The 15092-nt window shown below is 45.8% G+C and overlaps 1 protein-coding gene across 9 annotated transcripts in view; it reads right to left on the bottom strand.

The window, feature by feature from the left end:
* RAB11FIP4 (RAB11 family interacting protein 4) overlaps positions 1–15092 on the bottom strand; it is a 121312-nt gene that overhangs the window by 14280 nt on the left and 91940 nt on the right. For 7 of the 9 annotated variants that reach the window (XM_038156776.1, XM_038156785.1, XM_038156782.1 and 4 more), the window contains 3 exons: positions 6228–6451; positions 2744–2935; positions 1090–1224 (listed from right to left, as the gene is read on the bottom strand). In XM_038156776.1, coding sequence (XP_038012704.1) covers positions 1090–1224; positions 2744–2935; positions 6228–6451 — 551 coding nt within the window. Of the gene's footprint in view, positions 1–1089; positions 1225–2743; positions 2936–6227; positions 6452–11442; positions 14960–15092 lie in introns of those variants that run through there. The other 2 variants (XM_038156784.1, XM_038156777.1) reach the window with 2 other exon arrangements.

Genomic DNA, 15092 nt, shown 5'->3' with positions numbered 1-15092 from the left:
TGATTTTATGAACAGTTAGTTTATCCTTCCCCATAATGCTTCCCAGTTCAGCACAGGAACTGAGGTCTTTCCATTTTTACAGTTCTCTTGTGCAGCCAGAGACTGGTGCTATCTCAATGAAGACCCCTTGCTGCAGACAGCACTGGAATCAGATCAAAAATATCCTGCTGCATCTCTCAGTAAGAGGATGTCACATCTCTGTGTGCACAGACACAGCTCCTGGTCAGGCATATCCAGCCTCCCTCAGAAAATTCCCAAAGCCCTGGCTGGTCGTGGTCTGGATGTTGGCAGACTCCTTGCTAGGGCAGGAACATTGTTCATGGCAAGTTCCACGCTGCTGTGCATCACGACAAGCAGCAGGGCAGTGTGTTGCATCCCAAGGATTACACCGACAGGCAGGACTCACATCCAGTTCCTAGGGGGAGCCAAAATCCCACCAAATAATTCCCTTCAAAAACTCTAGGTGATTGTTAGAAGCACTTTTAAGGTGCTCAGCACAGCTCAGGAGTGATCGAGTGGCAGAGAGAGAAACGTAAGGAAAAGGCTGAAATTGCAAAGAACTCAAAAAATAACTTCTGCCATAGGATTTATCATTTCTCCAAGTTCCACTGACATCACAAAAAAAATCCCAGAGAAGCCAAGTACCTCTGCTGACCAGTAGCTTTAGGAGAGGTGTATGTAAGGTTATATGCATTAGCCAAGGATCTGGAGATCCCTCCTTCCCACCTGGAGAAAGCAGGAGCTAACTGTAGATCTGCACTAAGCAGCACAGCAGATCCCACCTCCTGAGGAAAATTCCTTGAAATATCACTCTCACTCTGCAATCAAAGAGCTCATTGGTTAAAAATATTTGAGTTTAGCAATGATATCTGCACCTTAAATCAGAAAAATATTTAACAGCTGATGAAGAACAGTATTTTAGTTTGGGCTACATACCCAAGTCTAAATTTCTTACTGTTTTGTAAGAACAACCATGTGTAAGATAGAATGGGATACAGAAGGGAGAGGGCTTGCCCTCCCTCTCCTCCTGCTATTAGCCAGTCCCATGTCAAGGGGGCATTGCCAAAAGCAGTGCAATAGGCTGCTTACCTGTTTGCTTTCAAGTTTTTCAGCCTGGCTTCCAAATCGTTGAGGAGATTTATCTTTTTGCAGCACTGTGAGCAGTAAACATCCAGTAACTCGCTGTTATAAACATGTCTCATTTTTCGGGGGGTTTGGCCAGCACTGTTTGCAGGAAAGGAGAGATGTTACTGGCTGTAAGTAACCAACCTACAACAGGTTTTCCTTGTGACTGTGTGTCAGAATCACAGATGAGGGACTTGAAGAACCATCTCTAACCACAGCTCATCTATGTCAGAGCTGATGATGGCCAGTGCTGCTCTTAGGGCAAGTCCACCTGTCTGAGATGAGGCCTTCCAGAGGATGTGGATGTTTCTGGGTAGCAGTGAAAAGAATCAGTTTGGGTGACCAAAAGAACAGCAAAAAATACACATGGTCCACTGTGATGCACATAGCAAAGGCAGCTACATGAGTATATTCAACCTCAGCAATGTCCCCCTCTCGTCTTGCCCATCTTCCCACTAGAGCCTGGCATGCAACCTGAAGAGTCTTCTTCTCTCCAAGAGAAAGGCAGGAAGATGAAGAAGAGAGTGGTCTGGTAGGAAGTCACATGAACCCCCTCAGATGGTAGGATGATAGGAACCCTAGAATGAGGAGGGAGAAGTGGACACAGGTCTAGAGAGGAGATAACAGTACCTCTTGGCATGATAAAGAGAAAATAAACTCAAATAAAAGACAGCAATCATGGCATGATGTGCACTGAGCCCCAGGAATGAGAATGGAAAGTGCTGCATAAACCTCAGGAAAGAGGGGATGAAAGACACAAGCCATCACCATGAAGGGGCAGTGGAGAGGGGTCTGGCTCTGCATGCATGAGAGACATAGCCAGGCTGGATTGCAGAAATGCTGGAAACACAGGGGAGCACGTGGGGGCCGCATGCAGAACAGAAGGATGCAGTGAGCTTGTCCTGCGTTAGCAATGAAGACAAGACCTCTGTGTGCTATTGATCCAAGCAGACTAATCCTAGAGAATCTTCATGCTCAGCTCTTCCAACCCTGCTCCCCCATTCCCTTGCCTGGGGGAGGGACTGTACAACGTGGACCTGCCTTGATCACAAGATGTAAGAGTTGCAGAGACCGAGGATACATGCAGGAGGCAAGTGCACTGCTGTGGATTTGTAGCTCCTAACAGACAGCAGCTACTTGCTTATGTTTCCCAAGACATTCCAAGTCAATAGGATGCTTGTTTCAAATATCCCCCTGAACATATTGCAGCAGTTCCCCATACAGATTAGTGCTAACGATTTGTAGTATCAGAATGCTAAACAAAAACAGCTCTCTTTTAAGTCTTCACTATACCAGGGTGGGTACATAATGCAAAGTTGGTTTCCTTTGCAGCAAATCCCTTCCAACACTAGCCCTGAACTGTGGAAATATTGTCTGCAATAGAAAGAAATCTCTACAAGCAAAATAGCCCAGTTATTTCAACAGAACCCAACAGAGGTTATCAGAAACAACATATTTGCTATAGCTCTTATTATTACATGCAGTCTGTCAATTAGAAGGCAGGAAATGAACTGAGAATATTTTGCTTTTGAGGTGAGTCTATCTAACCAGTGTAAACTCTGCTATGGTCAGAGAAGAATAAAAATGAAAAACTGTTTGTTAATGAATAAGGAGCAACCTGGAAGATACAGATGAGCCAAGGTCAGAGTAGGCGTTGGTTCTGCTCTCATCATCAGGACATGGGCTACTGGGAGTAAAATCCACATCATCTCCTTCCCCATAGTCTTCAAACTGTTCTTCATTACTGATCAGGGAGGCGGTGGAATAAGTGGAGAGGTCAGATGCTGCGGAAGGGTTGTGATGACTTGACCTGAAACAAGAGGTCAAAACATCTCGAAGGCCGACTTTGATAGCACCTCACCTCATATGGAACCTTCTACCTTCACAGGCTGTCCCCTCTTTGAAGCTGTAACCCACCTTTGTGCTAAAGCCCTGAAGTGCTAAATGTACCTGATGTGCAGCTGACAGAGTGCCTTGAGAGACAAGAGCATGAGAATCTATGATCAAGGTACCTGTGTGACAAGTTTGGATCAACACAAACCGTTTTGCTTTAAAGAGCACACTTTGATGATCCTCAGCCACCACTTCCATGTGAAGACTACATGGGGATTTCTGCTCTGAATGCAGGGACCATGCAGACAGCTCTGAAATGCATGGGATAGTGAGAGGAACGTGTGTAAGACAGAGGCTGTCACTCTACTCCACAATCAGAGAGTTTCCCAGTAATCCAGATACACCCTCTCCCACACCCCAGGAATTCCAGCCACTCTCCTCTGTGTGGTCAGAAAGAAACCTCCGCTCACCACTTACCAGAGAGTCACTAAAGCTACTGATGTAACTAATGGAGGCTGGGTTCCTGCCCTTCCTTCCATCAGGACAAATTCTGTCTTGCAGAGGACAGAATGGACCACAAGAAAAGGCTGTCTAACTACCAGAAAAGTACCCAAAATGAAGTTAAATGGGTAGAGAGTGGCAGGACCCTGTGACTTCAGAGAAAGAGGGCACATAGGTAAACAGATCAGCAGTCAGGCACCACAGGAAAGCAGCTGGCAGAGCAGTTTTAAGCACATCAAATCTAATAAAACAGAGCAAGGTGGCTGCAGAGGGTGCATAGGGTTCACCTGCCCAGACTCCAGACTGCCCTGTGCAGTGCACCTGCAGAGTGCAGGTGTTTTACACAGGCTTACTCAGCTCCCACCTTGGTGATGCATTTAAACAGACAAGTCAATAAATTCACAAAAAAGTTCTTACAAACAAACTTCTCTCTACAGAAAACATATCTGGAAGACCTGAAATAGATGCTTCAATTGTGAGGCCCTGGCATTGCCCAACTGTTCCCTCTACAGCAGAATCCCAGGCCTCTGCAGTACAGACCAAGCACTAATGGAATCTGCTGGCACTTTATGCAGATCAGATTAAGTTTTTCTCTCCCTCTGCTTCAGTGCACAGTGCTTGTATCTCCAGCTCCACCAGCTGAGCCATGGAACAGTAGCTCCCAGGTGACATTGTTCTCCAGCAGCTCAACAATATTTCCTCCTAAACTTCTTCTGAGTCTACCTTGAGCCTCTCAACCTCTCTACAGGGAGAGTCCTCTTCCTGTAATACTCCACTTGTGAGCTGTAAACAAGAGATGCACCAGTGTTCCTTTGGTGGACGGTGCAAGCATCATTTGCATATCTCTTCCCTCCAAAAGCAATTAGTAAAAGAGGAAGTCTGCCAACATTTCAGATGTATGCTCTTTTGTTTCCCCTGTTTTGATGAGATCCATTTATAACCTGCAACTCATTTATCTAATTCACATTAACAGAAATTAGGCCAAGTCAAGCCAGGCACACTACTGAAGGATAAAGATAGGAATACTAATACAAGAAATAGATGAAACTTATCTAACAAGGCTCCTTGGCTGAAGGATTAGTGAGAAGCTCAATATATCACACTAACATTTATTCATTAAGTGCTGCTGTGCCACGGACATACTGTGTATTTGTAAGTTTTTCGGAGATCTTACAATCCTGCTGCTGCTTGCATCTCAACTGCAGTTACACCAATTGAGTTTGGGAAGAAGCTCCTTGTAACACTTCCACAAAGATTAGAGGTCTAGGAATCACACAGTCATTTGCAAAGGAGTTGCTAAAAGCAACTGGTTTTCCTCATTCTAACACTTTCTGAAGGGAACTTTCAAGTGTTTGGTGCTTTTTTGTTTGTTTGGGCTTTTTGGTTTGTTTTCGAAGGTAATCTGTTCTTCAGAGCAAGATTTCAGAAGGCTGATACACCTGATACACAACCCACCTGCTTCTTCAGCAAGCAGCAAAGTAAATCTCTCTATTGCCCAAAATAAATAGCTCTATTGCCTCTTTTAACACAAAAGCATGAAGCTTCTCATGCTTTCCCCCCACAGATTTACCAAAGCTGAGGAGGTCTCAGAGAATAAATCAAGGTCTATCAGAGCACAGTAGCTCTTGGTAGTTCCTGCCTGGCCTAGAAGGAGGGTACAGGAGACAATGCCTTGCCCACCCCCTTCACAAGAGCCTGACTGGCACAGCTGGGAGGAAAAACATTTCAAACACAGCATGGGGAAAAAGTCAGTCACCACAAGGACGGGGCTTTGGAGAACTGGGAATGGCAAGCAAAGGAGAGAAGCTTGATAAAGAGCTCATGGAAACTGTAATTATCTTGATAAAGTCACTGAGGTTGCTTGGGCAGATGGGAGAAGGCCAAAACTCAGCTAGCTGAGAAATTCAGGAGGGCAGGAATGAGGCAGCACAGGGAGCATCCGAGGAGGCCCAGGAGAGAGAAGAAAGGCTGCCTTAGCAACAAACAAAGCTCAAGAGGCACAAATCAAGATGACAGGCCAAAAATAGGGAAGACAAGGCAGAGGCTTACAAAGCAAGCCCAGCTGAGCTCTGTCTGGTGGTAACTGCATTAATTCAGTTCAAAGCAGGATTAAGCCAAGTTAGGCTCTTTTCCCCCACAATCATCTTTAACCAGCACTCCCAGGTACACACCTGAGAAGAGTCAAGTTAGGGTTACAGAGACATTGGTGTTAACAGCAAACTATGGTTACACACGTACATGCCAGGACATCCTGTGTTAAACACAATTTACTGTTGCACAATAAAGGTTATGAAAAATTAGAAACACAAAGAATTAACTTGGTACATGAAGTTGCAAAGCAAATCAGCAGAGCCCGCAACACCAGGTACACAACTAGATGTACAAAAGACTGCAGCAGTATTCCCCATACTGAACTGCTTTGCAGGAAGGTATTGTTTTAATTCCAGCATAAAAAGCTTATGGCAACAGAGAAGAACCTACGTTTTGGGGGATGTTATTGCAGTGATCTGTTCTGGAGAGACCCAATGCTTTCACTTCAACACACAACATGCAAGTCCTGTGAGTGCTCACAGAACGTGCCAGAAGGAGCCAGGACTGAGACCATCTAAGCCACTTAGAGGACCTGGGCATCCATCCCCCTTATGTTGTAAATGCATGTTAAGTTTCTAAATCCATCATCCATCCTCAGCCTCCTCCAGTAGGGATTAGCCACATAAAGGCTCCTTCCTCCCTGGCATGCGCCTCGGAGCGGAGCTGGCACCACTCACTTGTCACCGGGTAGGAAGAGGCCACCGAGCACGCCGTCCTTGTCCTCGCTCCGACAGACGTCCGAGGCCTCCGAGCTCTGGGCGCTCTCAATGGCACTGTCCATGTCAGACTCATGGTGAACCTCCTGCTGTGCCAGAGTCATCGCTTCCTCATCAGGAAACAGCTCTGACTCGCTGTAGGTGCTTTCACTGTCCAAGTAGGCACAGTCCTGGATTTCACCGCCCTGGCACAAGGAAAATCGGGAGTCAGTTCAGATCAACCCTAAGGGCAGTTCAGCAGACACAGGAGAAGCAATAAGACACTGTCTGGATGCTCTAGTAAGCAAGAGTGATACTGAATAAAAGCCATGAAACAAAAAGCTGACCTGCTTTACAACGCCAGTTCCTGCAAGCCAATAAAGTAGCCCGTACCTTCCAGAGGGGCTCATGTACTGCCTCTGACTTAACAGGAGAGAAGGACACAACACCCAGCTATAAAATGCAGTCAGTTTTACCCTAATTCACTACATTAAATAATATGTAATAAAATGTAATCAAACGTACTTGAAATAATAAATATCCTTAAAGTTTTATAACAAAATCAATCATCTTTTGAGAGATGCAATATATTAGTCACCAAGAGTTAGTCCTCTGATTAACATTACGGATTAAACAAAAGCAAACCAGATAAGCCCAACAGTTTACCCTGTCTTTGAGGATGGACAAAAATGTGTAAGATGAAAAAAGCATTTGCAGGCATTAAATTGTTTAGGGTACGTCTTGGTGATAATCAAAGATACATGAGAGCAGGAAAAAAAGGGCAAAATCATCTCATCCTGCTTCCTGGAGCCACATGTCTTGATTAAGTATCAACTAAAATAAGACATCATTCTCATTACTGCAACTCCTTGCTGTTGCTGTTTGCCCTCTCCCCTTCCTGCCCCACGAATACTAAGAATAGCCAAGACAAACTGGGTTCTATTTGCTTGTCCCTGAGGCACAAATAAAAATTCTTAATTGAAAAAATAAAGGCTAAGATTTTACTCTATCCTTTGATAAGCAGCCACACAATGCAGCTTTGACAATTCCCATCCAGCATGACACAAATAACTCAGAGCTGCAGAGCAAGTCCTGACTCAGAGCTCTACTCCAAAGCTCATCTGGAAGCTCCACAGGCAGCCTGACCATTGAGCTACTGCTAGCAAGTGAAGCTTTTAAAGCTGAGTTCATTGGCACAAGGAATGGAGCATTTCATTCAGGGATATACCTCATGTTTAGGCACAACTGCCATCCCACCCAGGAATCCCAAGGCACTGGCACTATCACCAGCACTCCCTGCCCTGCTGGTGAGCATGTTTGCTGGGACACTGTTCTGCTGGAGCCAAGGAGGCTCAAATGCACTTTTGCAGAACCAGTGATGTTCTGTGCTGATGACACCAATTGTCTTTTCCACTTCAACAGGAAAAGAGTCAGGCAAAATCTGTGGCTTTTCAAGATTTGCAGAAACTCCTATTAGAAATGCAGGTCTCACATCCATCTTTTTCCTGAAATACCAATTTATATAACTCTGAAATCTCCTAGCATATGGAGGTTGAAGAAATTCCAAACAACCCCACCTGCTCAAATCTCATTAACTAATGAATACCGCAGCAGGGAAAAGGACAGCACTGCCTGCTGTGTTTGAAACTCCAGGTACACACTCAGAGCAGACACCTGGATGCTTTTCCAGCTGAGCTTTCAACAAACCTTCCAGATTAGCAAGCAATGTCAGTGAAACACCTGGCACTATTCAAAAAGCCTTTTCCCACTTTTTTTGTGTCAGCTTTATTATGCCTGAAACCTTCCTGAGGTATTGCTTCGAGAGGTGTCCCTAAGGATTTATCCTTGGTCTATACCACGTAGTACTTATTGAAGCCACGCTGCCGCATGCAATCAAATTTACAGCTCTGAGCCCCAGCCCCTCATCCCCAGCGAGCCCGGGTCTGGCAAGTCAGACAGCAGCTCTGGAACCTGCCCTGCCTTAGCCCGCGGTTCTTTAGCACACCTGACTTGCACCCTCCCAAAGCCAGCAGGGACAACGCCACTGTTGCTCTTTGCAAATTACCTTGGGACCTACAAATAGCACAAGCAGTAAGTCCTTTTTGGTAGGTGTTGAAAAAGCAAAGACTGCAAAGACCAATTACAATGTCTCAGAAGTACCCTGAAGTGCTTATTTATCCAACATTTTCCCGAAGTTTCCTCCCCCACGCTGAGCCCCACAGGCACAGACATTATTTTCTTAACAAGTTTAATGCAATAAAGCCTGACTGCTATTATGGAATTGCACCAGCTGGTAAAAATCTGATCCAGGAGGGAAAGAGAGGGACAAGCAGTACACAGTGGATCCCTGAAGCTCCCAATAAGCTTGTCTTTCTCAGAGATCTTGGAGAAGTCTCTGCTTAAGCAAGTTTTTACAACAGGAAAATCTCTCCGGTATTGAACAAATTAACACAAGATAGTAAAGGTCAAGAAGATCACGAAAGACCCCCTTTTTGCTCCCTGTAGGTAACACCACACATTTGCTTGCTCTAATAATAGCAGCTGAGGTGCTCTTTGAAGAGTCCATTAGCAATTAAATGTGGAGCGTCATCTCTATGGGCTGAGGGCTCACTTCTCTCTGTCCCTTTCTGGCAACCTTCACATGCTTACTTGTATGGGAGAGCTGATCTACACTACAGCACACACTCCACTGTCCCCAGCCTGCTCAGTGCCAAGGATTCCTTTCCAAAGTGTAATTCCTCTATTCCTGCAGTTTAAAGCCTCCGCAAAAAAAAAAAAAAAAAAAAAAAAAAAAAAAAAAAAAAGAGAGAGAGAAAAAAAAAAAACAGGAATAATAAAAGAAATGAGTTTTTGGAGGTGATGGTCCATCACCTCCAACACCTGCTTTACAGCTTCTAAAATGCCTCACTGCCAGACTTGGAACCCCTTCTGGAAGCAGGTCCTCCCTTCTGCTGATCCCACTCAAGCAGTGGGGAGCTCAGGGACTGATGGGGACTGGATAAATGGAGAACAGGGGCCAGCCGAGCTCCTTGGAGGAGCTCTCCCTCAGCTGCTCCCCCACAGAGGGAGGACGGATGCCACATTCCAGGTTGCCAAGGCCCCTCTTCACAAACCTGGCCCGACCCCACTGCCGATGCAAGCAAAGTGGATGTTTAGGAAGCACATCTCAGTTGCTCCCTGGAGCACCCGGCAGCCAAATCACACACTGAAGACCTCAGCCCTTTCAAAGCCGGCAGCACCACGAATGACCCTGCCAGGAGCAGGGGGGTTCAGCTCCAGTAGTTGTCAATTCACGTTTTTAAGTGCTCAAGGTCCACCTTCAATCGGTGCTAACACGATTTCAGGTGATGTACGGCAGCCAGGATCAGCGACAGCCACCGTGCTCCAGTCTGCTTCCTGTGGGCAGAATTACGTGCTGTACCACTGAGCTTTGAGAGCTTAGGGTTGTGGAATCCCTGCCCCCTGATAATACAATATTCCTGGCACATGGGGACCCCTCGCACAGATCCTGTAAAGCATGGAACTCGGGTAACACCACTCTGGTGTCTCTTCAGCTCCCTGGGTGAAACCAGCCTTCTGTGCAACTGTCACAATCACACACTGAATTAAAACTTTTCCTTCTGTGGCCTAAATAATCAGTAGGAGAACACAGACAAAGCATCTTTAAAACAACTAATACAGGTTTAAGTAAGCTATTACAAGACAACAGAATCAGGCCGTGTCGCTGTTAAACAATATGCAGGCATCCACACCTTACTGAGTAAAGCTGCAAATTATACGAAGCTGTAATTGTTCAGTGATCATGGTTTCTCACAGAACTATACTTCCAATGATGACATCTAGCACAAACTGCTTACAAACCACACCTAAGAGAATTAAACTGAAAAAAAAATGCTGATTGCACACATTAGCCTCTCAAATTATTCCTTTATAGTTTAGATATCTACAGTATTTCATATACCAAATTAGAGGTTGGCAAGAACAAGTGTTATTCAGGTAACCTCAAGAGAGCTAACTTGAGATTAAGGAGAGTTTAAGAAGTTTTAAGATGAATAGACACTTCTAGCCTGAGTCATTTGTTTCCAGTGCACATGCCATTAGCAGAAACCAGCAAGAGAATGAGGTTCTGACGACTTGAATATGAATCACTAGGGTTGTCATTCTCCTAGGCAGCTCCCTTCTTTGTTGGCTGAGTCAAAAGAGATAAAGCTGCTGCTTATGATCTTGGAAGATTCTCACAAAAAGAAAACCCAACCCTGAACGTTAAAACATCACCAACACAACATAGCTGCGGGTATCTTAAAAGCCCTAAGTGGTTTGCACTTTATCCAATCGGATGCTCAAGATAACTCCAAGTGCTTCACAGGCAGCCGGCCAGACGCTTGTGTAGCAACTGTTGAATATTCAGCAACAGTTTGCTCTATAGAAGCACCTGCTGCCCACAGATCCAAGGCCACTTCACAGAAACTAATGAATTCCCTTCCTCGAAAGAGGCTTTGTGTGGCTGCATTGAAGGCAGATGAGTAAGCCCGGCCTGCCTTTGCAACAGCCACCCCAAACAGAATCAGGAGCCAGAAGACAGCGATTCCCATGGATTCCTTCTGATCCTTGTGGGGCAGGAAAGCAGTGTCAGCATTAGGTGGGTATGGGAATACAGCTCTGCCTTGCCCTGCAGTGACCTGACTGGGCTTTCCCAGGTTGGAAGCAATCTCCAAAATATGCATATAAAGCAGCTGAAAACTAGAAACTTGGCTGACAGACAGGCTACATGACATGCCTACATCAATACATTCATGCTGGCGAGCAAGCCTCGTTAAAATTCACTCCCATCACAGCCAAATCACCAGCACCCGACATTTAGACAGCCTCACAGTACGCCAGGGGAGACAGGGAAGAAAAGAGGATCCAAGTATCCCACCACTCTGCAATTTGATTAGTAAGAGTTGGGCCCATCACACACGACCAGAAACTAGAAATGCCACATGCAGATAAGCCATGGCCCTTCCTTCACCAGAATCATGCCTCTGACCCCTCTGACAAGCTGAATCTGCTGTGGGACAGATACAAGCCTGAGTCTCTGCACCTTCCCCAGCCACTTTCTTCACAGCAAAAGCAGAGGAAAAGTCACCTCACCACAACTGGAAGGTTTGTGCATGTGCAGGTGTGCCAGGCTTGGTCTCAGATGAAAGTTACTTACTGTTGCACTCCATCATAAGAGAAAATCCAGGCTCTCTCATCTTTATTTAAGCAGCCACTGCATTGGAAGACAAGTATTCTCTTACTTACCGACTGACAAAGAAGGGCGTGAAGCATTTCTCACTAATGTGTTTTAGAAACAGCCACTCCTCTACAAACATTTGCATATTTACACCAAGTGGGCTACATTTTTTAAAGCACAGGTTTTCCCCAGCGTATTTCCTTTCCTTTTCAGTTGTCAGGCAGAGGTGGGGAGGTGCTGATCTACCCTTTGATCTGATGGGGAACAGGAGAGACGAGGAAGAGACAGAAGAGGAAACTGTAGGAGCACTAAGTGAGACCACACATGTGCCTCTGTGCCCATGACATGAGTGAGCTCTCACCCAGGGCTGGCTCCCTCCTGCCCACATCTGGCTATCGCCCACATCTCTCTCTCACCCAGGTTGCTGTGCCTGTGCACAGCTGCTGTACCTGCTCACAGGTAGGCTGACGGGGGAGGGAGTAAGTCAAAGAAACCACTTCCATCTCCTGTTGCAGAACACGGAAGAACACCCAGTCTCCTCGTATAACTGGGAATATAAAATCTCTCAAAGTTCAAGATCAGCATGCAGAGCACTAATATTCTACTAAGCTGTTCAAATATGAAGTTATTTAGGACCAAAAATTAGTTTGGTCAATGCAATAGCTTCCTGTGATTGTTTAGTTACTCAAATCTAATATCTGAAGCTCCATTTAAGGGAAAGCTTCACACATTGTTGTGGGTATTGGAAGGAACTTCTGGGGGCAGGATTATTCCTAAAATCCAGATCTTGGCTTGAGTGCTGGACAGCATCCTGGAAAGGCAGTGAAGAGTCCCCAGAGAGAGGGCAAGCCCGTGCTGCAGTGCACTGCCAGCCTCGTTTCCCTCTGCAGGATAACATCTGTCTCTCTGCAATTGCACAATTCAAGGACAACAGGTTTCGACTGGAAGACCAAGCTTCAGCTTCTGGGCTGTTCCTGCTGAACCACCCGAGGAGAGGGCACAGAGGTTCTGAAAGGCCTCTGGCTGGGAAGTTCAAAATGACTTCGTGCCTTCTCCAAGGCAGAGGAGAAAGGCCATGTGCAGCCAGGAGCCAGCCAGGGAACTCAGGAGTGTTTACACTCTGCTGTCACTTTAATTGGCCATAATGGAGATGCCAGACTTCATCATATGCAGGGTCCAGATCCAAGCACTCCTTTTCACAGGTCATTGTTTAAGCTCTGGAAGTTTTAGCATTAAAAGGCTTTAGCAGACTGCTAATTTGATCCTCTAAAGAAAGTAAAAACAAAAAGCTCTTCCTTTTACTTTGAAGTTGTGTCCCATCGCTCCCTGAGCTGCTCCCCACTACTGGACTATCATACACTCATCAGCCATCACTGGAGGGTCAAAGCAAGGAGAATCCCTTTGCAGATGAAAAAACATCCTAATTTGCAGTGTTAGGAACAAGAGTGCATTACCTTCAGCACATCAACCAGAGTTCAGATTTAAACCCACCACATCGTTTGGCACTTTCTTCCAGCATTGCTTAAGGCACTTTTACCTCTGAACTGCAAGACAGTTTCCTCTTTCTTTCACATATCTAGAAAAAATGGTGTGACGTGGCACCATGCTGACACATCACAAACATCACTCAGGAAACTCCCAAGTTTCCACTGCCTGCTACAGCAAGAGCAGAAACGAGATCTAACCACCTGAAAAGTCTCTGGTAACATTTCTAGAGTGAAATGCTTGTGACTGCGCAAGCTGCCAGACCTCCTCAGAGTGCTAACACGGCCCTTGCCACAGAGTGAACTGCTGGGAAGCCCACAGCAGGTACCCCCTGCCACCCCCTCCTCCCGGACAGAGCACCCTGCTCAGGCAGCTGTATGTTCAAATGAGCTGTGGGCAACTCAGCATCACCTTCGTGTCGTGTGTGGGAGTGCTGCAGACCTTGGTTTATAAAAGCTAGTATACAACTTAAAAAAAATACTCATATTTGCCTAAAAAGATCTGCAGAGCAGATAATACATGTGACATAATGAACCCTCTTGAGAAGCCTTTGCCTTGAGATGAGACAATCTTATTCTATTTTTAAAGTCAGAACGGCAGTAACAGGGAGAGAGGACAGAAAATGTCAAACTCTCAGCAGGGTTTGTTGCCTGGGTCTGCGGCTCAGCCCCTGCTGAACCTGCCAGCAGGGCCATGAGGACAGCTCTGGCACACTGGGGGCAGCAGCATTCACCATTCCTTTGACAGGAACACTTGGTGGCAAAACTGTGCCCTAGGTTGTGTCCTGGGTGCCCTGGCCACATGTCACAGCATTCCTCACACAGCAAACACAGAGCTGCAGCTCATGGTCAAAGGCACCCCAAAGACCCCCCAGTACAGACCAGTCTTAAGACCAAGGGTCCCAGGAATGGTCAGATTACATTACTTTGAAGCAATGGTACAAGTGAACACCTGTGTTGTGGCAGAGCTGGAGGCTGCTTTCAAAAAAATGTCCTTATGCCTAAGGCACAGTTCAGCACTCACTTCTCAGTTCAGACCCCTAATTAACCAGCTCGAAGTTACAAGATGCTCTTTGCCAGTGGTGGTTGCTGCTCAGGGGACAGCTGAGCTCACACGCCAACATGTTTTCCTTAACCAGCCTCAAGGTCACCCTGCGGGGCCTCAATAAACAACAAAACCCTTGCATCACACTTGCCCGGGTGCTGCAGGCACATGGGCAAGAGCTCCCTGAGCTGACTTAGTGCTGCCCCAGCCCCTGGGTGAGGAGGAGGAGGAGGAGGAGGAAGCACCTCCTGGCACCTCCACAGCACCATTAGGCACAAACAGCGTGAAGAACAGGAAGAAGCTGTCCCAGGCAGGAACAGTTCTGCCTGTGTCTAAGCTAATTATTCACAGGAACACTGGTCAAACTCCCTTCCCCCAAGGAATTTGGAAACTATAATTTTTGCATTTATTTTCTATACTACTGCAAGTCTGGTCTGCAGCAAACACAAGGAAATAAAGCCATTTAAAGAAAAACGACGGAAAAAAAAAGATTTTTGCCTCATAACTCATACTTCTGTCTTGCCATCCACCCGGGTTAGATTACACTGCAGTCTCCAGCAGGGAGGGATGCTTGGGGAATGGGAGCAATTTCAGACCCCAAGAGGTAGAGAAACATCTCGAGTTTCTCCAATACAGTAAGAAGTCCAGCCATGCCTGATGAGGAGTAGTTTATGTTGGCAAGCAGAGGGAAAGCATTAAGGATGTGGCTTTGCTGTAGTTTATACAGAAACACTTCCCAGAGCTCATTGGTCACTGTGAATGTAGACAAGCCTAAAAAGTAATTTACTTCATGTTTAAGAAACATTGAAGCAGCTCTGAAGAGCTCCTCATTAGGAGAAGAAAGAAGTGCAGGACTTTGGCTGCTCTTCAGATGGTGGCTGGGCAAACCACAGGTTAAGGCATTTCTGCTGCAGGAATAACTGGAATTGCAGCCTTTAACTAGCAAAGACTGCAAGTGCTGAATTTTTAAAAAATTTAGTCTCCCCATCTATTCATAAAAGACATTTTATTTATTTTTAAACAAAGTCTTTCACATACCTGCTCTTCTTTCAGTGAAAAAGTGCTTTTTTTCCCTTTTTTTTTTTTTCAGTTTCTACAGT

Source organism: Motacilla alba, chromosome 18, assembly GCF_015832195.1.
Source record: "Motacilla alba alba isolate MOTALB_02 chromosome 18, Motacilla_alba_V1.0_pri, whole genome shotgun sequence".
Taxonomy (NCBI): Eukaryota; Metazoa; Chordata; class Aves; order Passeriformes; family Motacillidae; genus Motacilla; species Motacilla alba.
The sequence above is the reverse complement of the archived record's forward strand: the minus strand, read 5'-3'. Positions and strand labels throughout refer to the sequence as shown.